The following is a 23,557-nucleotide window of genomic DNA, read 5'->3' as shown; positions in this document are numbered from 1 at the left end:
AATGTTGGGATAAGAGAGAGGAGGGAGTGTGTGCCTGTGTGTGTGAATGGGGAGGGGAGCAAGAGGGAAAGAAACAGTGACCTGGCAGGGTATCCAAAAGGTGGAGGAGTTAAATGGGCTAATAGCCATAGCATACCGTGTGTGTGTGTCTATATACATTAAAGATATATTACTGAAAACTCAAGAATGTCGCCACTGTTTATATTAAAGGAAAGCTGAGAGTTAAATGAGATGGGTAATCAGATGCCCAGCATATGTTGTTTTGAATTGTTTATATGGCCAATAGTTATTAAAATTAATTATCCTTTTAATGCAGTCTTTTCACAATCATAGTCTTCTTTGGGGTTTTTTGTGTATTTTTTTTCCTCTGTACAAAAGATAGAGTCATTTCAAAACAAGCTAATGTGGGCTATTTGGAAAAGGCAGAGCAAACAATACCAGGATATATTATGACATGGTCATAGGCTCAACATGCTGATAGAAAGCACCAAAAATCTCTGTCAGTGGAGTATTTTGAGAACTAATGTAAATGACAAAAATGGGGGGGTTTTGTGTGTGTAAAATTCTGTCAAAAAAGTGAGGCACTGAAAAATCTGACATCTGTTTATCTGTTTATAGCTATGGCAAGATTACTCATATTAATTCTTGTTTAAAATGCCATATGAAGGAAAGGCATTTGTGCAAACAAGAGTCATATTTGAATTGTAGATCATGTCTTCACCATCTGTGAGAGCTGTTGGTGTTGCAAAATTAATGTGTTAATGAAATCACAATAATTTCTCTGAAGTAATGGATTCTGAAGCCTAGAATGACTATTTTTTGAACTTTGGTGTCTAGTGGTTTACAACTGGGAAAACCTTTCACAGCTTAATTAGTTCTGCAGCCTTATTTTAAAAAAAATTGGCTGTGCCTTTACCACACCAACAGCAACACAAAAAAAGGATTAAATGGAAAGCAGAGAAACAAAACAAAATTGAGCCTGCAATGCAAACTTTTTGCCGTAGTATTTGAGAGTTGCTGAACAGGTCCTTGCTTGCCAAGAAGTTTTACTCAAAGTGACTTGTACACAAGAGTGGGCAAACATCTCAGAAAATAATTCCAGCTTGCTGAAACATCACAAATTGGGACTATTCGAACCGTACGCAAATATCCCAACTTTTTCCAAGTTTCTCCTTGGAATGAAGGGCAAAGAATCAGTGATGGTTTTTGCTTTGTGATGCCATTTTGAAATATCACACTCTTTCCAGCCTATTATTTGATACCCTTGGTAGAATACTAAATGTTACTGTGGGCTGCAGTTTAGCAGAGAATGGTTTGCATTCATTTCCAGCAATTCTGAGTCCTTTTCCAGTTCTCGCACTCCTTGTGTAGCGTGGCATCTCAGATGGCACAGGCGTCTTAGATTGCCACCAAGGAGTGATCACAGCCATACTCATATGGACTTTGTATGCTTACATATGCATGTTATAACAGTTTATGCCAGCTGAGGATTCTTTTCTGTGCTTTGGGTTTAAGATGTGTAAAGCATCATGTAAGGTAGAACTGAGATCATGGGAGCCAGAAAAGGGAGTGGCATTCAATTCATTAATATGTTGGGGGCGGGGGGGAAAGGTGCAGTTTTCACAAATGCGACTTCTTTTTTTCCTGTTAGAAAAATAATGTGTTTAGCAACTGAAAAATTACTCTTAAAATAACACTATGAAGAGAAGATTGCTTTTCTTACCTGATTTGATTTTATTACTGTGTTGTAGGTATGTGACTGGTGTAAGCACATAAGACACACAAAAGAGTATCTGGATTTTGGGGACGGGGAAAGAAGGCTTCAGTTCTGCAGTGCAAAATGTCTCAATCAGTACAAAATGGACATTTTCTACAAAGAGACACAGGCCAATCTTCCAGCTGGACTGTGCAGTACATTACATCCTCCAGTCGAAAATAAAGCAGAAGGCACTGGGGTGCAGCTGCTGACTCCAGATTCTTGGAATATACCGCTAGCAGATGCTCGGAGAAAAGCCCCATCCCCAGCGTCTGCAGCTGGCCAAATTCAAGGCCCTGGACCATCAGTGTCTACCACTGCCTCTCCGTCTGACACTGCCAACTGCTCTGTCACTAAAATCCCCACGCCAGTTCCCAAACCTATTCCCATCAGTGAGAATCCAAATATTCCACCAGTTTCTGTCCAGCCACCTGCTAGCATTGTGCCTCCAATTGGTGTCCCTCCTCGCAGTCCTCCCATGGTGATGACAAACCGTGGGCCAGTTCCTCTGCCCATATTCATGGAACAGCAAATTATGCAGCAAATCCGTCCACCGTTTATTCGTGGGCCACCTCACCATGCCTCAAATCCTAACAGCCCTCTGTCAAATCCAATGATTCCTGGAATTGGTCCCCCACCAGGTGGCCCCAGAAATATGGGTCCCACCTCTAGCCCCATGCACAGGCCAATGCTTTCCCCCCATATCCATCCCCCCACAACACCTACCATGCCTGGGAATCCTCCTGGCTTGTTGCCACCTCCCCCTCCCGGAGCTCCTTTGCCCAGTCTTCCTTTCCCCCCTGTCAGCATGATGCCAAATGGTCCTATGCCTATGCCACAGATGATGAACTTTGGATTGCCATCCCTCGCCCCACTGGTGCCACCCCCAACTCTACTAGTGCCATATCCCGTCATTGTCCCTTTGCCTGTTCCCATCCCCATTCCCATCCCCATCCCTCACATCAACGACTCCAAACCCCCCAACGGCTTCTCCAGCAATGGCGAAAGCTTCATTCCAAGTACCTCCAGCGAGACGCCTGGGGCAAAGCCAACCAATAGCTCTTCATCCCCTCGAGAGTCAAAGCAAGGATCATCCAAATCCTCTGACTCATCACCGAGCTGCTCAGGCCAGTCCCTTAATCAAGCTAAAGTGCTTCAGGAGCACAGTAAAAATGAAGTTGTTGATTTAACTGTCAGACCTAGTAGTCCAGCGAACAGTAAATTTGGTTTCCCCAGCGTGCTACAGGGTCCACAGGACGGTGTGATAGACCTAACAGTGGGCCACCGGTCTAGGCTGCACAATGTCATCCACAGGGCTCTGCACGCCCAGGTGAAAGTTGAACGTGAACCTAACAGTGTTGTAAATTTGGCTTTTGGTAGCTCAGACAAAAGGAACTGCAGTGACTGCAGGGACAACTGCAGCCCAGTTGACTCAAAAACGTTACCGTGCAGTGACGGAGCTCACTGCTGTCCCGTCTCCTTGGCCTCTGGCACGCCAGGACTGGAAGCTGGTGCAGCGGTGTGCAACGTCATTGTGAATGGCACAAAGAGCACAGAGGGTTCCAAGAACCCGGAGCCGCCCCAGGAGCCGAAAAAGCCCCAGTCCCCAGAGGAGCTGGCGGTGAGCGAGCTGGAGTCCGTGAAGGAGAACAACTGCGCCTCGAACTGCCACCTCGAGGGAGAGGCTGGCAAGAAGGCTGGGGAGGAGCCCCTGGCTGGGGGAGACAAACAGGACCCGAACCTTAACAATCCAGCAGACGAGGACCACGCGTATGCTTTGAGGATGCTGCCCAAGACAGGCTGCGTGATCCAGCCTGTGCCAAAACCAGCAGAAAAGACTGCTATTGCGCCGTGCATTATCTCAACGCCAATGCTCAGCACAGGGCCAGAGGATCTGGAGCCACCATTGAAAAGGAGGTGTCTCCGAATTCGAAATCAGAATAAGTAAAGGTTTGTGTAATCACTACTACCTTCTGTGTGAATAGAATTCAGTATTTTCAGGTGTGAGGGCAAACTCATGTGGATATGGCCTTCATGAAAGAGAAAGATACAAATTTCAATTTATGAGCACTGTCAGAAAACTACTGGTATTTGTGTTGTAGTATTGTTTTTTGTGTTGTATTGCATCTGTACTTGTCAGTACTCCATTCATCAGCAGCCTCATTACACTTTTGGTCACAGAACATGTCATGATGGTTCTGGCTGTGAAGTTATTGTGCTGTGTATGTCAAAATCAGTGGTTTTCTGCCTAGAATATGGTACAGGTCTGGGCCATTAATCTGCTTACTTATTCCAGCTGAGTTACACAGCAGCTCAAGCCTTCACGAGCACTGAAATTGCCCTGCAGCGTAGCACAGAGCCAGATGACCCAGCAGCTTCCTGCTAGCTCAGATCCAATGGACTTAGCAAATGGTCACCTCCAACCATCTCACTTTGATCTGCCTCCACACTGCACCCTGGCTTTCCACTGAGCTGTTCTCGAGAGACTGAACTCCTCTCCATGGGCTTTCCTTTCTGGAGTATTGGTGCTTAGGGACTGCCTGCTGTTTGGGACCTGCCCACTATAGCTTATTGCAGCAAAACCTCTGCCATGGGGCTTTACTGCCCTTCCTGAGGTATCTGCCTTTGGTGCAAGTCTCCCATCTTAAAAAAGCAGCTGAGATTTGCCCCAGCCCAGTGCTTGGTGTATGTTTGTGGCTCCTGGTAGGGCTGCAAAGCAAGCCAGAGATTTGGGTATCTCCACCACCCTCCTTGGCTTGTCCGAGGACAGTGCTCCATATGCAGAAACCTCTCATCCTTCGTTTCCAATTTCCAGCCTACTGAATCCCTCTGATAGCATAGCACCTTTGTAAAACTCTTTGTTTAGTATGTGTCTGATGTTTCAAACCTGCGAGTGAGAAACTGTCTAATGAATCTTCCCTGTCTGACCATGCGAGAACGGCTCTGGCAGTCACTCTTGGACCACCTGAGCTGGGACAAAGCCCCTCCACAGCTACACATCCCACACTCACACAATCAGACCAGGTTTCCTCATTGGCTCGACCCCAGGTTTTCCACATCAGAGTTCTCAGATATCCCAATCATTATAACAATTTCATCGTGGTGCAATAAATAAATAACAAAACAACAGCTCGATCTGATGCCTTTGAGTAGGGATGCAGAGCAAAGGAACCCTGGGCTTTTTTTCCTTGTATACCCTCAGAGTCTAAGCACAGGGAAGCCTGGGAGTTGTTGGGGGTGTGTGGTCACCCTGTGTCCTTTGTTATGGAAAGGATCAGTGCCCATTCCGACTCTCTTGCCTGGTGCTCAGGCTTGGGCTCTGGCCCCCCCAGAGCTCAACCTGCAGCTGGCACTGCAGCTGCACGCTGTGCTACCTGCACTGAATATATTCCTTAACAAAACTAATGTAATGGAATTTATTTAGATTCACAAGCACGAAGAGCTTCTTTCAGGAAAAGGGGAAATGGTGGGTGTTGCAAGAAATCTGTTCAGCAGTAAAATACTGATGCTTAGCCGGATGTGGCTTGGTGACATGCCAGATTTCATTACAATCCATGGAATATTCTGTAGCCTCCAGTAAATCCCTGTTCCTAGTAGCACAAATAATGACTGCGGTGGTGTTTGGCACCTACAGCCACAGATAGCAGCAGCAGGCTGTGTAATCTGGGCCATTGCAGTATCTCCCTGCTCCATCAGTGTGGGCTAATTGTACCATCAAAGATATATAGTATAGCCAGGACTGCCTTCTCATTTGTTAACACAGCCTTCCCTGTGCTTGTTGCAGGGCTGGAAACATTTCTTCCCTTGATCACCAACAGTATTTATTTATTTTCTTCGGTGGAATATAACCATTATTCTTTGCTCTCAGCATGTGTTGACGCACATAAAAGATACACTAATAAGAAGAGAGGACAACTATCACATTCTTGGACTAGTAATCAGCATATACAGGCACTTGAAAGTCAAATTAATATTTAAATCTTTACACACTCCTAGGTCCTATTAGTGGGGATCCCCCTACCCACCCCTGAGGTATGGTATGTATGTCCCTCAGCAGCAATATCTTTATTGCAAACCCTTGTGTTACTTTTGGAGCCTGAAAGATTCCCTTCATAAATGTATGCCTGCTTTTACCTAGGGGTAGTGATTTGATCTAGTGAGAAGGCCACTATTTGGCTGTGTCCTTTTTATTAAATTTTAATAGGGCCATGGTTAACCCTTTCCTACCTCATTGAAGCTCCTCATAGCTGCTTATTTCAAGACAGTGCTAGAAGATTTGCATATTATGTGCTTACTCTGTAGTCAAAGACAGGCTGGTTCTTAGCATCTATTTCTGCTTGCCTGGACTATCCAGGCTGCAGCAGTGCTGCCTCTTCAAGGTCCCAGTCCCAAGAAGAGTTTAGTAACATTCAAAGCCAGAGCCTAAACCCTCAGAGAGAGTTCTGGCTTCACTGAGTAATGTGTTTTTGCCTGTTGACATGATTATTCATGACATCACAGATAGTATTTGAGAGAGAAGGTTGGCAAACTGAACAAGCTGCATTAGAAAGACAAGGATTCTTTATCATTCAGTTACTGTCCTCAGCCCTTTGTATTCTCTAAATGTCAATAACTGCCACTGTGATTATCCTCAGGAATAGCGATTTTCCCTTTCATCCTGAGTTTTTCATATTTCTTTGCCTCAGTGTAAGGGTTGTCTTACAGGAAAATTTTCAGGTTGCCAGGCAAGATTAATCTGACCCAATACAGACATCTGTAACAAAGATGCAGCTGAGCTAATTGTCTAAATTCTCTCTTTAACCTAGAGAAGCAGGCACTTCAAAGAGACAGCTGAGCTCATCCCAGAGTCAACAACTATGACAGCTCAAATGAATTGTGCCCTAGGAGTGCCTATTTCTGCCTGCAATGAGGTAAACTTAGGGTGACTGGCACAGACCTAGATTTCCACACAGACACTGGAAGTTAAGAAGCCCAGCCCAGGTGTCTGCCATACCCCTGGGGCTTGTGGAGTAGCATAGCACGGCATGGTGATGGTTATTAGTCTGTGTCCATCCCCTCATTCCTCCAGGAAAAGAAAAGAAGTAGCCTCTGTGCAGAAGATATTGGGAGACCAGAGTCCCTAAGTGCTCCAAGGGAAAGAGGATATTCCAAATACCCTGCAGAAGTAAACAGCATGGTAACCGTCTCATTCCAGTGGGTACCTCAGTGAAATGCGGGTGGGTTTTGAGCGCCTCAAGGCACGCACGAGTGATTTGTGCAGCTCTGATGATTAATTTGAGGTGAGGACTCTGTGGTTTCATGAAGAGCCTTTCTTTTGCTATTTCAGCATTGCTGGTCATAGCCAGTCTGGGGGAGCAAAAGGGCTCTGCCTTAGATTTCTGCCCTCCCTGCCTGTGAGGACTGAGCCTGTCTGTGTCTGTGCAGACGAGAACATCAGTGTAGCCTCTTGCACCCGCAGCCCTGAGCTTTGCCATGCCCATGGGTTAGTTCCTCCTGCCCAGGCCTCAGGAAGCAAGGAGATAAAACCCTTCTTCTGCAGTCCAGTTGTGGGGAGGATGTCTTAAGAGAGACTCCAACCTCATAGAAATTCTAATAAATTAGAAAGAGGATAGAAGCTGCACTAACAAGTGCGTTGATTTGGGCCCTTGGAGGTTTGTATTGATAGCGCTGGCTACACTAACCTGGGAGAAAAAAAGTCCAGCCAGTTGTCTTTTTCCCTCTTGCTTCTCACCTACTTGAATTGGAAAATCTGAACATATTGCTCTAATGTGCAACTTTTCCTGGATTTTATTTTCCATCAAATTGTGTGACAAGAAGGAAATTAGCCAAATATTTTTACGCTAGAGTTCTGGACAGACAGATTGAATTCATGTAACAGCAACATGGACTCTCTAAAAAGGAATCAGTGCAAGCGTGACCTTTTTGGGCAAGTTGCCAATTTCTGGATTATTTAATGTACCAATTACTTGATTATTGAAAGTGCTAATCAGCAACATAATCCTTGATGTGAAAGTTTAGTTTCTCCATCAGGATGTGGACTGTCAAGCTGTTCTAACTTGATGCAATTTGAAAAACTATCAAAAGATGTCTCAGTGCCAAAGTCCTGCTATGATAAAGGAATGAAGCTAGGAAGAGTATTCTGTTGAGCGTTATATTCTCAAGTTTGAGCAATGTGAGTTTCTAAAATTAGCAGTGTTAGTGTTGCCTGCCTACATGCTTTATGCCCTGGCGGGATCAGTTTTTACCCGCTAGCTTTGATGTCAGTGTTTCCTAAAGCAAAGAAATTAAAACACTGAGGTCTGCTTGGATTTAACATGATAGTTATGTTAAACTAAATGAGAGAACGAAGTGGCACATGCTAAACTCACAACTAGCTTCTGTGTGTGCGTATGTGTGTGTGTTGTGTAATCCTGTGTTGGGGACAGAGGGGTCAGGAAAGGAAAGAGTTTTTCTGCTTGTGACAGCAGAATTTCTTCCAGAAGTAATGGAAATAGTAGGTGTATGGCCATCTACAGAGCCAACCTGTATGTCTCGGGGTCAGCATCTGCTGAAAGTGAGAGGCCCAAACCTTCAGCTGTCTAGTCCGTGCACTGTACTCGTAAAAATATACAGCATGCAGAACACTCAGTTCAGAGCAGAAGTAGTATATATCCCACTTTGAGCTCCTCTGCCCATAATGGTCCAGCACAAGATTTCCTACTCTGGTCTGGATTCCTGAGGGAAGGAGCATAGCTATTGACCTCCTTGGGATTTTAGATCTCCTCTGTCACTGTGGTATCTATCTACCAACATCTTTCTTACCTCTGCCCAGATTGCTCTGACAAAATTTGACCTTAAAGATGTAGTTGAAAATAGTTTTTCTGTATTTGAACACATTTCTATGCTAATCATCTTTGTTGACATGGTACTACAGGCTAGAGCCTTAGCTAATTTTAACTGGATATAGTTCCACTGGTGCCAAACTAATTTAAATCAGCAGAGTAATTGGACTCATACACTTAACACCTACTCTTCTGCTTCAGAAGTTTTCCTTCACCTGGCTTCTTATGAGCCTACAGAAATTTTCCATTTATCCAAAGGGGTAGAGGAGAGACTTTTAACACCACAAAGCTTTAAACACATTTGCTTGGAACTGAAGCTTTGCCCTTGAGAGCTGCCTGGCTCTGGCAGTGTGATCTTATGTTTCAAAATTGCCTGTATACCTTCTCAGGTATATTAAATCAGAAAAAGAATTTCCCAGGAAAAAAAAAAAAAAGGAAAGAAAAAAAAGGTTCTCAAAATAGTGAAGTATAAAATGACATACTTCCAGGGTAGCTTTCAGCTCCCACATCTTGCTGCCGGGGTGTGGGAGTGCTAACTTCCGTCTCAGTGGCAGTAAATAGCAGGCTCGTGGTACGCTGCCATAGATCACTGCACACTCTTTGAATCAAAGGAGCAAGTGCTGATTTCTGATGGGCTCCTCCTGCTTTTCTATAAAACCTCCTAGGGCACATGTTTCAAATATGAAATCTGATTCTTGAACTCAGTTTAGAAAATAACTACACCTAGTCCGATTTGTAAAGGTAATAATCATCTAGGGCTGTTGGCAAACAACACACACGGACAGAACTTGACAGCCAGAAAAGGCATAGCTCTATTGACAGACCCAAAGAAATCTGAAGAAGCTATGACACCTACAGACTGTAGCCTACCTGACTGCTCCCAGGACCTCAGACCACCAATTTCAAAGATAATTTTCGTGTTTACTTGCCATTATTAGTTTTAATTGTCTTATGAAATTAAAATCATTTGAACTGAAATAAGCACCATGCATTCCCTAAGTTGGTGCAACTCACATTCATATTGAAACAATGAGTTGCTCATAATTCTTTGCCAGGCTTTAAAGACCGTTCAGGCACGTTCATACTTACAAGGTCTAAAATGCTCCTCTTATTTAAATTGGTTCAAAGTGGGTTTGACTGCACTGAAAAGTGTTAAGTGTGAAACAGCCCTACGGGGAGACTCGAGCTCTTCATCAGCCTGTCCTTGTGCTGTTGAGCTACCAAAGTCAGTGGTACAGGGAAATTTTATGGGGGTGGGGAGGAAAGCACCACTCATAATTAAATACAGAGTCCCTAACAACAAAGACCATAGTAAAACAGACTCCTGTAAAAACACTTGTAAAAACATCATCTAGACATCGATTGCCTTGACATGCAGGGGCCAAGATGCTGGATGGCATGTGTCTGATTGCCACTGAAATCTGATGAGGAGCCAAGCACCTCACAGCCTTTGTGAATCTTGACTCTGAAACACCATGGCCAACCTCAGTGCGGAGCAGTGAGCTCTGAACAACTGTGAGAAGATTATAAACTATTTAACAGCAATACCTGAAAGTGGGAGAGAAAAGAGCAAAACACTTTTGAGGACTGTGGTTGTAAAAAAGTTGGACATACTCAAGCAGTGAGGTATAGATTTTAAATAAAATTAAATTATTGTTTGAAAAAACACAGTGGAAGATTGAAGAAAAGTAGAAACAAAGCTCTTTGAGCAAGAAGTCAGGCAGAAATCAGACAATGGCAAGCAAGACTTTCTGAAGCAATTTTTGCTTCCAGATTACCTGCTGAGTTTCTCCTGTTGGTCCCATAAAGGTAAGCACGTTTCTGGCTGCCTCCACCAGTCAAAGCCTCACAGCTGAGACCTCCTAATAATGACCTTATTTACATTATTTTGATAATGAGCTGCAGTGCACTCGCAGGACTGAAAGTTGTCTTTGGAAACGTGTGCGGTCATCTCGTGACAGCCATGAATTGGAGTAACCTCTAACATTCTGCAGAGCCCTCAACTATTTAATGTTTGCTTCTACCATGAAAATTACAGCTGATTAAATATCTGGGCTTGATCCTGCTCAGTGCTGTGTGCACTCAGTGCTTGGTGCCTCTAATGCAAGCTGAAGGCCCCCGGCACTTTACAGCTCGAGGTCCTGCCTCCAACTCCTTTGCGTGGCTTTGCTTCCCCAGACACAACTCTGGTATTTGAAAAGAATGGTATTCCTGTACAACATGTGTCTCAATTTGTAATGATATCCGCCCTGCAGCTGGCTTGCTTTTCCAAGTGTTTCTGAAACATTGCTGCCTTAAATTCGAGCCAACCTTCAACAACAAATTATCTAAAGGCAAAGAGACTGAACTGCATTTGCTGAGAGGACACCCCTACTCCCTGCTGTGCTCCATCTTCCAGTCCCAGCTTTGGGCTTTCATGCCGTGTAATGTAATCATCTTCTATGAAGGCAGATATTAAAAAAAAATAAATTAAGAAATAGGGGGTTTCGGGATTGAGTAGTGTTGAGTGACATAACTATGGAATTCTGACCTCTCTGGAAAGATCTGCATCCCATCATCAGGTGATTGATATTGAAACCTATGGTTAAGGCAATTTTCAGCTATTTATTTGGAGCCCACGTGCTTAAATGCAAAACTTTGTGTCGTCTGCTTATGCTCCACATATTTATAAGGTTTCATGAACTACTTGTGCTGCCACTTCTAAATTCCTTATCCAAAAAGAGGAGAAAAAAAGCCCCTTCCCACAGGAATTCTCCAATTGAGAGAGTCTTTGCACGACTAGAGAGGATACATGACAAAGTCACTGAAAATTTGAATTGTGACCCTAAATTTGAAAGATCAGCTAAAATGCCAATTCAGTTTTATTTGAAGCATTTTGCCAATTATTGCTGAAATGGTTGGTGGTAAAAACATTGTTCCGGTCTTCTTGGGGTGAGAAATAGAGAAAATCTAAACCTGGGCCCAATCCAGGTTTTTCAGTGCCCAGTTCAGTGCTGAGGATAAGGGAGATGCCCTAAGGTATCTGGCACTGCACTGAGGTCTGTGCCAGGTCTCACCCACTTGCTCCTTATGTGCTCTGGACGAGCTTTTCCTCTTCTTTCTCCCACAAGATAATCCATGTGACATTTTTGCCACCTGAGCATGCCCCTTTGCTTTTGGATGAGTCTGCATCTGCTGTTGAAGAGACTTGAAAACAACCACAACAAGGGCTGTGAAAACCAGGGAGAAACCCTGTGAGGACAGTGCCACACATGCAGTCCTGGATGGTTATGGACAGTGGAGTTGTTCATGGGGAAAACGGGAAAATGTTGATTGCTTCGTGATATAGGATGCTGAAACTTTTCACTAAGAAAAAATTTCATTGCTGTTTCAGAAAGTTTTGTTATTGTAATTGTTATAATTTTGTGGCCCACAATAACATTTCAGGTTAAAAAGCCAGGCCCAGGTGTAGCCCAGGTGAGAAGGACTCTCTCAGGGAGACAGGCTGTGCCTCAGCAAAACACCCATCCTCACCATCCTCCTTACCACCACCAACAGTTAAACTGCCTTTCTCTGGCTATTTAACTGGTTTTACTGGAGAGATCAGGTTGAATAACAAAATTGAGAAGCACCTTGGAATAGTGGTTTAGACTCACAGGAGACTGCCAAAATGCAAACTGAAGTTACTGTTCTGATTCAGACAAAATCAGAGGTTTAAAGAAGGGTTATTGAATCACAGTGGTTGCCTGTTTTCAGGAAGGGAGAGTAGAAGCTGTCTGGATTTGGTTTACCTTCTATTTCAGTTTTTCACTTTTGGGGTTTTTTTTTGTTTGGTACAGTTTGATTTTTTGGTTTGGATTTTTTGGGGGGGTGGGGGGGGGGTTGGTTGCTTTCTTGTTATTTTTTTAAAAAATATCTTGCAAAATTTCAACTTTATCCCAGCTTAGAATGGGAGAATTTGTTGATAACTTGGCTGGGTTTTTTTTTTTCAGAGGAAAATCATATCTTCTGCCACATCTGCACACCAGTGGGGCAAAGCACACTACTCACAAGGCTGGCAAACACACTGGTGCTGTACTGACTGGGGGAGACTGGGCTGCCTTGCTGTTGTGGAGATACACCCAGATACAATCAGGACTGGCCCTGGCAGGCTCTTTGGTCTGCCATAGGAGTCACTTCCAGTGTAGAGATTAGAAGTCCAAAACCATGATGGCATTTTCCTCTTTGCATGATCCATGTACATACCTCAGAATGTCCCAAAATATAAACCAGAGACCCCTCTGTCAGTAGTAGCCTGGAGAAAATGGTGCAACAATTCATAGACTTGGGGGTGTCTTTACTACTTCCTCTGCCTAGGCACAGAAGGCAAACCCCAGGGCTCTTCCCCAGTGTATTCCCTAAAGTCACAATGTTTGCTTAGATTGCAGCTCATGTTTTGGTAGAAGGGAGAGCTGAGTTCCACAGGTGACCCAAAGCTGAGGAGGATCTTTTTAGCTTACAAGGTCAGAGCAGAAGGAAACCACTGTCTTTGAAATCCAGCATTGATGCTTAAGGACTCAGCTTGTTCTCCCATTTGAGCTAAAAGCCTTCCCTGACTTTTGCAATGTGGCATCCCTTCCATTAGCTCATGGAAAGATAAATCATAGAGTATTCAAAGGGGAAGGTTTTAATGAAGAAGCTTGAACTGCTTTAAGAATTGTAAAAAAAATAAAATTAAAAATTACAGAACTATTACAAGTAACAGATGATTCCCGAGTGTTTCCAGGGCTGAGCTTGCTCCCATGCTGACTTTAGCTGCACTATTGTGGTTTATCTTCAGAGCAGTTTCCCTGAGAAAATAATTGCAGTGCCTTTAGTCTAGGGCCATGCATGTCCCAGATGAACGAGGCCTCTTTTAGCACATCAGCATTCATTGTCTGGGTGAATTAAGTGCTGTGCTAAATTATGGAAACTCTGCCATGCCAATCCACATCAACGGTTGTTTCAGCCTCCCCACCCAGTCTCTAATTTTTCCTGAACAATAAGATGTGAATCTGGAGACAGAAATGTTCAATGGGGCATAGAATGACAGGGAAGCAACCATGGAAAAAACTGTGTGTGCATCTGGATGTGTGTATGAGTCCAAAGCCATGTCAATGACATGGCCCCTCTGAGGGAGCAGGACATGGCTGGGGAGGCCACTGTGGAAAAGCAGCTCTTTCTGGTGGCCATCAGGAGCATGCTGCCAGCTTGGCTCCTGGGCAGTGCTGGGAGCAGATACTCAGGGATCAGTGCTGGGGTGTGGGGGAGCAGAGGAAGGACATCTCTCCACAGCTGAGCCACCCAGCTCCTCAGCATGGAGGGGCAGGGAAGTGAGGAACACTTCCAGTATTTGGCTCCACCAGGCAGGACCAAAATTCCCACCACAGAATAAAGGGCTGTAGCTTTGCAACAGCACCTGGAAATAGCTGGGTAACTGCAGAGAGGGAGCAAAGAGTGGGGAGGCTTTGCCTGAGCTGCCAGATTGACCTGCCATGCTCTAATTCTGTGCTGCTCTGGGCAAGGACTTAAATCCTTACATGTCGGGCATCAGCCAAAGAGGAAGCTCTGTGTGGGTGAGTGCAGCCTGTGTCACAGCTGCCAGTTGCTCAGGTCTTGACTAACAGCCATGCAGGGCACCAGTGCAGCTCTCACCTGTTGCACGAGAGCACTGCCTCACTATCTGAGCCCACACAGATGAACCTCCAAGCCACCTGCTTGAGCTGGGTCATCATCCAGTTGAGTTATTCTCCTTCTCCCCACATTAACAATAGGGCAGAAATGAGCCTTCTTACTTGTTCTCTTTCCCTCATCTTTTCCATGCTGCTTCCTGGGTTTGAACTACAGCCTGCCTCTAACTTCTAGGTGGTCTTCCAGCCCAGGATCAGCCCAGGCCTACTTGACTTTGGAAAGCAAGCAAAACCCAGTCTGCTTACCTCAGCACAGCTCACATAAGTTCAGCTCCATGGCTTTACCCTAATGAAAATTATTTTGTGGTTGATTCAATTTTTCTATCTGATCAGCAATATTTGATGTGTGTTGAAGGCAGGTTCAGCTAGGGTGAAGAGCATATATCGCTCTTCTGAAAAGTAATTTGGGGTTTTTTGGGGGAAGATATAAATAGCTGACTTTATTGTGCTGGTCATGCACGCTAGTGCTGGCACGAGGTATGTAGCATTGAGCTCCCAAGCAGTGATGACTGGTGTGTTCTCATTTCTTTACAGAACTTTGCCTGTGATGCCTGATATGGATTTTTATTTTGTAACTGGAATGCTACAAAGATGCATTCATCAAACGAGATTACTGCCATATGAGCCAGTCAACAGGGAAGGTCCTTCCTGCCCTTCTGCACACCCTGTTACACTAAGTCCATCTGCACCACAGGAAAACAGACAGAACTGACACAGCTCTGCTCCAGGCAGAAAGCATCAAGAGCCACTGAACTTCTTTATGCCTTCCCTCCCAAATCCCTTATTGGTCTGTGCTGTCCATGTACTATGAGACTGGTTAGTGAGGAATGGAAATTCATTTCTGTTGATGTATGGAAAGAGAGAGCAGTATGAGGTTTCAGACATTACAGGTTTAATTTTCTCTGCTTCTCTTTTGACACCAAGACTTCAAGCCAAAAAATGTGACAGAAAGCAGTCATGTGCCTCACCTTAGTAGGTGGATAGATCCCAATTCTCAGTCTAGTTCTTGTTCACAGCTCTCTATACACACAAAGAAGCTCATCTCACTGGGCACATTGCCTGAAAGCACAAACGTTACTCCTTAACCTAGATATCCTGGTCTCCATGCCATGGAAGTTTATGCTAGTCAACATATTCCATGTGCCTTCCAGTCTCTGCTGTAAGGAGGGTGGACCTTTGGCAAGGGGATCAGGCACGTTGTTGAGAGGGATTGCAGAGGAGCCAGTGTGAAGGGAGATGGTGGAGCAGACTGAGAAGGGAAGTGTGCCCCAGCACCAAAACTAAGGCTGATAAGTACTGCAGAGTTTCAGTCCAAATCTGTAGGGGACAGCAGATCCTGTCCAAGGAGATAAAGTCTAAAGCTCCCTGTGTAGGAAGACAGAGGGGACAATCACTGCTAGGTAGCTAATGTGGCCAGCTGACGAGGGAATCACTGGTGCATCTCCCAGTATCCCCTAGAAACACTAAGACTCAGGAGCTTATACCTGCCAGGGTGTTGCTGATAATTAACTATAATTATATCAGCTTCCAGCTTTGTATCACAGGAATTTCTCCATCTCCCTTTCCAGGGGCCTTGGAGGCTGCGTGTCCCAATGGCCCTTGAGGCACGAGGGGCCGGCGAGGCCGGAGCAGTGGGCTTGTGCCTCGGCCTGGCTGCCTGCCCAGCGTGGGGCCGTGTGGGACCTGAGCTCAGGCAGTGCACAGCCTGCCTGCACTGAGCCTCCTGCCGCTCTCCCTGACCCCCTCTGCTTGTCTGCTTTGCAGGAGCGCTCACTGACAGGGTACCTTGCATGGAGAAAGGGAGCAGAGCAAACCACGTCACTGCACCGAATGACACCAGCTGGTCCACTCACCACCCCTCCGGCTGAAAGTCCAGCAAAGAAAGAGCTTCCTGTCATGAAGCCCCCGAGGAAGTCTCGGTCCCATGGGTGCCTTTGACCCAGAAGACAGCACATCATAGATCCACACAGTGTGCTCAGCATTCCTGCAACCACCCCTCTTCTCCTCTTGGAACGCTTTTTCCTCTTCGTTTCTTGCTGGGGGGATTTTTCACCCGGGTTTCAAAAACCACATGGACCAACATAGGTACTTTTCCCTCACTGACTTCGAAGTTCAGATATGTGAGACTGGACAATGATACGGATTTTTTTTTTAATTTTTTTTTCCTTTGAAAAACTGCTGTGGTTTTGCTGCTACACTAAGAATCGTGATTTGCATTGTATGGTTTTGGACCTATTCAAGTTTTGATGGGGGAAAGGGGTAATACTGGAGTAGCAACGCTTCAGAGTCATCTCTGTCCTACCCATGATGCACTTTTAAATGAAGAGTTAGAATATTTTATTGGCTAATATACTTTCCTTGTTATTTTTACAAAGGCCACCTTTATCCTTTCTAATGCCATATTTTCAGTGTTACACTTTTATGGCTTTTAATTTTTGATTTGACAGATGTAAGAAGCAGCATGAATAGTTTATACTGTGGTTTTTCAGAGACTGAATGCCAAGAGAACTCAGTAAATGTTTATTCTTCTCAGCTTTCTCTTTAAATTCCCCTAAATAGCGCCCCATTTGGGAACAGAGCAAGAGTGTTGAACTAAAGACCAAAATTCCCTCAAGGTGTAAAATAATCTGAGGGGAATATTTGCTGGGCGTCACGAAAGACTTGGATGAAATTTCAACCCTGATGGTTTTCAGTGATCCAGGAAGGCAGTGAGACAATCTCTCCATATGCATAGCCCTTTCATGATAATTAGAATGGTATGGACAAACCAATGAAAACAAGGGTAAAGTGAGAAAGATCCCCCATGATTCTGTTTCACTGTTTGCTTTCTCCTGTCATGGTTAAGAGAAATGTGCAATTTGATCCTCAATCAGTGGGTGGAGGATAACAGGGTAGAATTTACTTGTGTGCACTTGTACAGTTGTAGCCAAGAGTCCAAAAGTACACTAGAGCATGTTATACTGGCACTGAATTGGTAAGAGAGTTGTGGAGTATCCCATTCTGACAAATAAAAAAGAAAAAAAAAAGAAAAGAAAAAAAATACAAAAACATGTAAAAACCCCACAAAAAATCAAAAAGAAAGAAAAAAAAACTTAAAAAAAATTTCAGATCACCTTGTGATTCAGTGTAACTGTTTACTAACTCGAATAAAGCAATTGTTCACTCTTGAGTGTTCAGAGTACACCTTTTCTATAAGGCTGCTGCGGGGAAGAGAGGAGGGAGCAGTGTCTCTGTGTCAGCGGTGTTGGGAGCAGGGCAGCAGAGTCAGTTGAACAGAGCCTTGTAGTGATGGTGCACTATGAGCACTATGTATATACTGTATTTCTATATTTTCCTTTGTACAGATTCACTTAAGTCAAGCTACTGTTTTACAGGTGCTCCTTATTTATTAGAGCTGTGAAAGCTTGGAAATCACACCGGGCGAGTAAGCTCGCTTTTTAAAAAAACAAACAAACAAACAAAAAAAAAACAACAAAAAAGAAAGGGGTGGGTGGGGGGGGAATCCAACAACTTCTGAGTCTAGGGAGAGAGCTCAAAGACATTTTGATGAAACGTCTTCAAGAGAGCAAGAATCTGAAGCACCCTCAGCGTGCTCTGCTTTCCTTTCGGTCTTGCAATGCTTTTCTCTCTCCCTGACTGGTGTCAGATTTATTAAAACAAAATAAATCTCCAAGAAAAAAATGCACTTAAATGTGCTGTTGTTTTATTTTTCTTTTTTTCCCCCTCTTTGTGCATGCAGTTATTCATTCCTATACCTGCCTGGTCACAGACAAGAAGACCCCTGAGTCTGAAGCCACAGAAAAATATGTGTAAGTTGTTCTTGAAAGCTGTATCTATGTCCCTTCCATCTTCATGCCTCCCTTGACACTTCTCACTTTCTGCAGTGTTTAAGGCATGGGGAGAAAAAACCCTGCACTTAGCACAGTACAGAGTTAGGTCCTGATCTTAGAGAAGATCCCTGGATAGATGCAGTGGCTGCAGCTTCATTGATTTCGGGAGGATCTGTGCAAACACACTTTTCTCACGCTGCCTCTGGGGCAATGTACAGGGAGTATTCTGCCTACCTTTTGTGAGGATGGGGCTTTTCTATGCATGAACTCCCCCTGAAATCAGAGGTTCTTCAAAGGACCAAACTCCTCCCAAGTGCCCCCAGACCTCTGCCACAGCTGTCTCACACAACAGCGTTTGCTTCCCAGCTCTTGGCCAGCACAGCCAGCGCTGCTGATGGAGGGCTTGGAAATGTCCGGTGAGCTCTGGAACTATTTGACTGATTTCATTAACCAGCCATGTAAGGCAAACAACAACAGCCTAAGCACGCCTGCTTGGAAGGGCATGTGGAGTGAAGCTTGTCTCCCTAGTAAACAGCTTGCTGCATCTCTATTTATTCATCTGAACTTGGCTATAAAATGAAGGCCGTGTGTATTGATTTTGCTTTTGTCAGTGGTCCAGAATTGTTAGCACACATTTTCACTCTTCTGAAAAACAACAGACTCTTAAGAGAAATCATTCTCTCTGGTGAACTGGTTTTCTTTTCCAGAAATGGAATCAGCTTGTCAAAAATCATCAGGACAGCAGAGGTAGAGAAAGTGATCTAGGCTAGAGCTGGCTTCACATGTTTCCAGTGATCATGAACTTGCCTTAGCTTTCCTGAGAATTTGCTCACCTTATACTTTCTTAACATCTTACCCCAAAATTCAGAATGCGAACAACTGCTTTGAACAGCTGAATCGGTTCATTGTTTGCTATTGAAAAAATATCTCCAGCTGCATATATGGGGAGAAATATCCAAGAATACATAAACCTTGAGGAAAATGCAGACCAAATGGTACAATACATTATTCAAGAGAAACCTGCTTTATTTCTGAGGCCAAATCCATCCCTTGTACGATGCCAACAAAATGAATGGAATTACACAAAGGATGTAGAGGTCCTTTGCAATTAACAGGAGCCCAGCAAACACTTGCAGATCGGTGCTCTCCTGCTGCTGACATTATTTATTGAGCACTAAGACCTCATAGCCAAGCCAAGCTCTTTCCTGGGGAACTTGCCATCAAGGAGCCAGACAAAGAAAATCCTGTGCACCAGGAGATACAGGGGAAGGTTCCTGCATGCAGCAGCCATGGCTCCAGCCCTTACACATGGGTTTGGGATGCAGAGACTGTCTCCATCAGCAGGGCGAGGCGGCTTTGCCTCGGGTCTCGGAGCAGCTGGCTGTGCGTGCATCCCTTCACACTGCCGGGGCAGAGGGGAGTTTGCTGTGATCAAGCTGCACGGGGCCTTCTGCTAGCACTGAATTCTTGCTGTCAGTGAGAATTTTGCCCTTGTGATAAAAGGGGGTCTGTGTACTGCAAGCACTCTGCATTAATTTCCTCCCCTGTTGTCTTAGATGATTTTGAGAGCTTTATTTTTTTCAGAACTACTACACATGACAGTTTTTTGAGTGGCCTGATTCCGTGAATAAGGATGTCCCTCAAAATGAAAACAATTTGTGCTTTTTCCGTGCTAAATTATAGAAATAAATTTGCTTTGTTCAAATAAGTGCTGTGAGCCAAATCTGCGAGGATGCTTATCCAAGTGAGATATCCCATTCTGAGGTCCATATTTGGACACTCAAATCAACACTCAGCCAAACACATGCATGAGGCATTTCAATGCCATTTGGAGTGTCCATATATAGAACTGGATGCCCAAACTTCATTGCCTTTGTTTTAAAAATAGACCTGGAATATAAAGACATCATTTAATAATAACAACTATGACAAACATTCTGTGTGCAAACTAAGAGCAAATTTGCTGATGCTGGTTCAGGTTGATTCCCTTGGAATTGCTCTGGATTTACAGAGGTGCAACTCGGAAAAGAAGCAGTCTCTTAAGTTGTTTTGCCTTCCACTCTCACTGGAAGTTGACTTGATATTCAGGATCTGTGAGTAAGGAAAGGTGGTACTCAGTATCCACACATGTGCAGCAGAGGGAAAGAGAATCCAGAATTGAGCTGAACCTGCTTCACACTGAACATAACAGCTGAGATGTTTTTAAATGGGGAAAACAGCTTTTCATAGGCTTACACACATTTTAGTTGTCATTTATGTGGTATTGAGCAAAGAAATGCATTGCTACCTTGAGCAATACTGGACATTTTGCACGAAACATGGGAAGCACCAGCAAAACATGGAGAGCTGTGAAAAAGCACAGCAGAACAGCAGCTTCTGGATGTTTGCTTCCAGGAATGGTGGGAGCATGGCTCCTCAGAGGTGCAATGGATGCTGGCTGCAGGGCACTGCAGCCCCCCAAAGGGGCACAGGGTATCTGATACAGGGGCGCCCCTCAGCCTGACGTGTTGGCCAGTCAAGACCTGCTGGGACCTGAAGTCCTGTGACAATGTGAAGAACTGGCCCAGCCACAAGGAAGAAGAAGAAAATGGTAACTTAGGCCACTGACACTCTCTTTTCTCCAAGCTGTTCCCTGGTCTCTAAAGCACCACCTATCTGCTGGAGCAGGCGTGTCCCAGCCACTTCACCCACTGCCCTATTGAAATAAGCTTTCCAAGCATACTCAAGACACAGAGAGGCAGCCAGATGCCCAGGAACTTTCCTTGCAAATGATGCAAACATCTAAAAGTTGTGTGTCCCTCCATCAATAGTCCAGGCACATGACTGTCACCAGAGATGGGGCAGCATCACCTGCTCCCTCTTGGAGCTCTGTGACATCTGAGAAGCCCATGCTTGCTGCAGGTGGAATCCTGCCCCAGGTGGGAAGGAAAGTTTGTTAGGGTATTATCTGCTGATAAGATAATTGGGGACAGAGATATGTTGTCATTCTCTGCTCTCAGCAGGCCTGCTTTTGAAGGAGCTTGCTGGACATATTTAGTAAAAGAAAAAGACTTGTGAAAGAGGAAATGCTGCCTTCTTTTCCAGAAGAGTGTTGTACTCTGGGGGTTTGCTGAGGGACCAGGAGACTCAGCTTCACACCCTTTCCTCAGCTGAAGGAATCAAACCCACACAGGCACATGCAAAACAAATTGTTGAGAGAGGCTGTTATCCCTTCCCATGTCCCAAGCCAGAATCGATGTGATACAATCTGTCCTGGCTGGTCTACTGGGGCACAGGTTATGCCAAGAAAGGCAGGAGAGGTTCTCTTCATTTTGCAGGGAAGAGACACAAAGATGACATCCACAGTGCCAGGAAGGGGAAGCACAGTCCTCCAGTTAGTGCTTGAGGCTCTCTCCTTGAAAAAGGGCATCTGCTCCTCCTCCCAAAAGGGCTTTAGAGTTGCTGCATTTACAGTGGGCCATTACAGAGCCCACTTCTGAAGCAAAGGAAGCCTCTCCCAAGCCAGGTCCAGGAGTTGACTTCAGTGTGCTGCAGCCCCGCTGTCCTCCATGCTTCCTGGGCCCTCAGCACAGCAGCACAGGGAGGGCAGGCAGCCAAAGGGCTCGCTGGGGCAGCAGCACTGGCAGCATCACCCAGGCAGCTCTGGAGCAGGGCAGAGTGTGCCAGGCTGGCAGGGCTGCCCCGACACGTCTGCCCCACATGCGCTGGGTGATGCCGGCCCTCATTACCTGCCCTCTTCTGAGCACCTCAGGACAGAGATGGAGTTTCTCATCCTTGCCAAAGGACATTTAGTTCATGCATCCCAGTGGCTGTCATGGTCTTTGGCATGACAGACCTTATGTGAAATGCAATGTTTGGACACACACACGCACAGGACTCAGGAGCAGCTGGCTGTAGAACTCCCAGGTATCTCCCAAAACTCATGGCTGAGCAGGGGCCCGAGTGCTGAGCACAGCTGGATGCTGGGGGAAGCTCCCTGTTGCCTGCACACCCTCACTGGAGAGCCAGCAGGATGATTTATGGGCAGAGTCAGGTAGAGGAGCTGACACAGACGGGTCAGAGAGGATGGGTGCCAGCCCACAGGCTTATTGTCGGTCGACATCCAGGGAATGAGGTGGGAAGAGGGGGGAGCATGAATCGAATTGCTTAATAACACGAATTATAAAATCATTTCCTGTGTTAGGGGTTAGGAAAGAGAGCACAGGACCCGGAGATCTTCCAAACAGAAAACAGCTTTTGTTAAGGCTTTTGGCCTAAGGAGTTTGAGGAGGACTGGGGGGGCGGTGGGAAGGGAAAGTGCTGGCACATTTTTGGCTGGAAGCCTCAGACAACATATTTTTTATTCTAGTCTTTATTTTTCAAAATAAAATTATGGCAAAGAAGCAACAAAGAGGGGGGAAGAGGGTGAAATTAGGAGGAACGGTACCCAAGTATATCCCACTTCTTTCTGTCCCTGCCATTAAACACACAGGGTGTCCTTTATTATATACAGTAGCGGGATTAAGCCAGCAGCCCAAAGGCTAGGAATGCAACAAGATCCTTCTATACTTATTGATCCTTTTTAGTTTTTTAGGGAGATTGTTTTCATGAAAGTTTAATTCACCTTTTCTAGCTTTTGAGTCTAACTGCCACACATTTTATCCCGCTTCTTTGTGAAATGCTAAATCCATCGGTAGGTTTTAGTTTTCCTGGTGTAACTTTTCAGAAACTGTATATCTGCATAGCAACCCCACTGCAGGCAGCTTATGTCACGGTATCACATGTCAGAAAGATGAAAAGAACTCCAAATCTGAGCTGCTCTGCAAACTTATGTCCCCCGTTCTCGGACATATATCTTCTGTACTTAATATAAGTGTCAGGAAGGCAACTTCAAGGCCAGAGAGGTGCAAAGTTTTATCTCGGAGATGACAAAAAAAAAAATTACCTCAATTGAGCCTTATGCGGACAGTCAAGTGAGAAACAAAGATTGTCTTTTTCCTCCTCTCCCTATTCCCCCTGACCCCCACCTCCTGTGTCCCTGTTGTCTGCTTCCAACTGCAACCTGAGCCTGAATCCTGAGCCCAGTGTCCAGATTAGAGATTGTTGACTCAGATTTAGTGGTGAAACTTGAGCCAGGCCCTGTTGATGGCATAGCCTTGAAGGAGCAGGTTTACTTCAAGCCAAAAGAGAGATTACATGTCAGACGAGAGCCTGCCTTTTCTTTATCACAAACTTCCTGATCTCCCTCTGTCCTAATAGTGCGTGTGTGTCCCCTGCCTTGTGCCCATTTTCAATTCCTTCTATAGGGTGTCATAAATCAGGAAATTAGCAAGTGTGTAGCTGCCCTTTGCCACAGGCAGAGACAATGAGCTTGCTGTGTTTTTAACCAGTGCGTAGCACTTAACATAATCAATGGAGAGCTACGTGCAGAAAGGATGAAAAATTTGGTCTCGGTCTGACCACTTACAGGGTATTTCTCATCAC

The 23,557-nt window shown here is 45.0% G+C and overlaps 1 protein-coding gene across 2 annotated transcripts in view; it reads left to right on the top strand.

Moving 5' to 3' along the window:
• SOBP (sine oculis binding protein homolog) overlaps nucleotides 1–16,116 on the top strand; it is a 111,661-nt gene extending 95,545 nt beyond the window's left edge. For both annotated transcript variants that reach the window (XM_054279877.1, XM_054279876.1), the window contains 2 exons: nucleotides 1,752–3,706; nucleotides 16,029–16,116. In XM_054279877.1, coding sequence (XP_054135852.1) covers nucleotides 1,752–3,704 — 1,953 coding nt within the window. In that variant the 3' untranslated portion in view covers nucleotides 3,705–3,706; nucleotides 16,029–16,116. The remainder of the gene's footprint in view (nucleotides 1–1,751; nucleotides 3,707–16,028) is intronic.
• Nucleotides 16,117–23,557: the final 7,441 nt, after the last annotated feature.

The sequence above is a fragment of the Melozone crissalis genome, unplaced genomic scaffold (assembly GCF_028551555.1).
Source record: "Melozone crissalis strain CALT ecotype California unplaced genomic scaffold, PUWL_Pcris_2 ptg000027l_1, whole genome shotgun sequence".
Lineage (NCBI taxonomy): Eukaryota > Metazoa > Chordata > Aves > Passeriformes > Passerellidae > Melozone > Melozone crissalis.
This window is presented reverse-complemented; position numbering and strand designations above follow the sequence as displayed.